Source organism: Schistocerca cancellata, chromosome 4 (assembly GCF_023864275.1).
Source record: "Schistocerca cancellata isolate TAMUIC-IGC-003103 chromosome 4, iqSchCanc2.1, whole genome shotgun sequence".
Lineage (NCBI taxonomy): Eukaryota > Metazoa > Arthropoda > Insecta > Orthoptera > Acrididae > Schistocerca > Schistocerca cancellata.
This window is the reverse complement of record NC_064629.1, coordinates 156,629,087-156,630,757: the sequence shown is the minus strand read 5'-3', so window position 1 is coordinate 156,630,757 and position 1,671 is coordinate 156,629,087. Positions and strand designations below refer to the sequence as shown.

General features: G+C 38.2%; 1 protein-coding gene across 1 annotated transcript; it reads left to right on the top strand.

The window, feature by feature from the left end:
- Positions 1 to 435: 435 nt before the first annotated feature.
- On the top strand, positions 436 to 1,147 carry LOC126183971 (uncharacterized). The gene is made up of 2 exons (XM_049926322.1): positions 436 to 640; positions 732 to 1,147. Exons 1-2 carry the CDS (start codon positions 436 to 438, stop codon positions 1,145 to 1,147), a joined length of 621 nt encoding a protein of 206 aa, XP_049782279.1.
- Positions 1,148 to 1,671: the final 524 nt, after the last annotated feature.

Here is a 1,671-nt window from a genome sequence, read left to right as displayed (position 1 = left end):
ATGGGTAAAACTCACAAATGGGAAAAACGCAAATATAGAAAAAACGCAAATATATGAAAAACCCAAATATAGGAAAAACGCAAATATAGGAAAAACGCAAATATTAGAAACACACAAATATGGCAAAAACACACTTATGGCAATAACGCAAATATGGGAAACACGCAAATATGGCAAAAGCGCATGGCAAAAACGCAAATATGGCAAAAACGCAAATACGGGAGACACGCACATACGGGAAAAACGCACATACGGAAAAAACGCACATGCGGGAAAAATGCACATGCGGGAAAAACGCACATGCGGGAAAAACGCCCCTGCGGGAAAAACGCACATGCGGGAAAAACGCACAAATGGGGAAACGTTCATACGGGAAAAACGCACATAAGGGAAAAACGCACATAAGGAAAAACGCAAATATGGGAAAATGCAAATATGGGAAAAACGCAAAATGGAATAAATTCAAATATTGGAGAAACGCAAATACGGGTAATCGGAAATATGGGAAAAACGCTAGTATGGGAAAAACGCAGGTATGGGAAAAACGCAAATATGCGAAAAACGCAAATATTTGAAAAACGCAAATATTTGAAAAGCGCAAATATGGGAAACTCGCAAATATGGGAAAAACGAAAATTTGGTAGAAGGTCAATTTGTATCACAACTTGGCAAGAGTAAAAAATCGGTTGGTAGGACATAATCAGAAGCACCGAAGGTTCACGTAATATTAGGGAAACGTAAATATGGGAAAGACGCAAATATGGGAAAAGATGCAATTATGGGGAAAGACGCAATTATGGGGAAATACGCAATTATGGGGAAAGACGCAATTATGGGGAAAGCCACAATTATGGGGAAAGACTCAAATATGGGGAAAGACGCAAATATGGAGAAAGACGCAAATATGGGGAAAACGCAAATATGGGGAAAACGCAAATATGGTGAAAGACGCAAATATGGGGAAAACGCAAATATTGGGAAAACGCAAATATGGGGAAAACGCAAACATGGGGAAAACGCAAATATGGGGAAAACGCAGATATGGGGAAAACGCAGATATAGGGAAAACGCAGATATGGGGAAAACGCAAATATGGGGAAAACGCAAATATGGGGAAAACGCAAATAAGGGAAAAACGCAAATATGAAAAAAACGCAAATATGGGAAAAACGCAAAGATGGGAAAAACGCTAATATGGCAAAATGCAAATATGGCAAAAACGAAAATGTGGCAAAAATGAAAATGTGGCAAAAACGAAAATGTGGCAAAAACGAAAATGTGGCAAAAACGAAAATGTGGAAAAAACGTATATGTGGCAAAAACGAAAACATGGCAAAAACGAAAACATGGCAAAATCGAAAATTTGGCAAAATCGAAAATATGGGAAAACAAAATATGGCAAAACAAAATATGGCAAAAACGCAATATGCCACAAATGCAATATGGCAAAAACGCAATATGGCAAAAACGCAGTATGGCAAAAACACAAAAATGGCAAAAATGCAGATATCGGAAAAACGCGAATGTGTGAAAAATGCAGATATGGGAAAAACGCAAATATGGGAGAAGATCAACTTGTGGCACTACATGGCAAGAGGCAAGAATCGGTTGGTCGCACATAATCTGAAGCATCATATGTTCACGAAATATTAGAGAATCGCAAATGAGGGA

Coding starts and splice junctions, on each gene's coding strand:
- LOC126183971 (XM_049926322.1), top strand. CDS start 436: ATGGGAAAAACGCAAAATGGAATAAATTCAAATATTGGAGAAACGCAA. Junction 641..731: donor ATGGGAAAAACGAAAATTTG/GTAGAAGGTCAA, acceptor ACGTAATATTAG/GGAAACGTAAATATGGGAAA.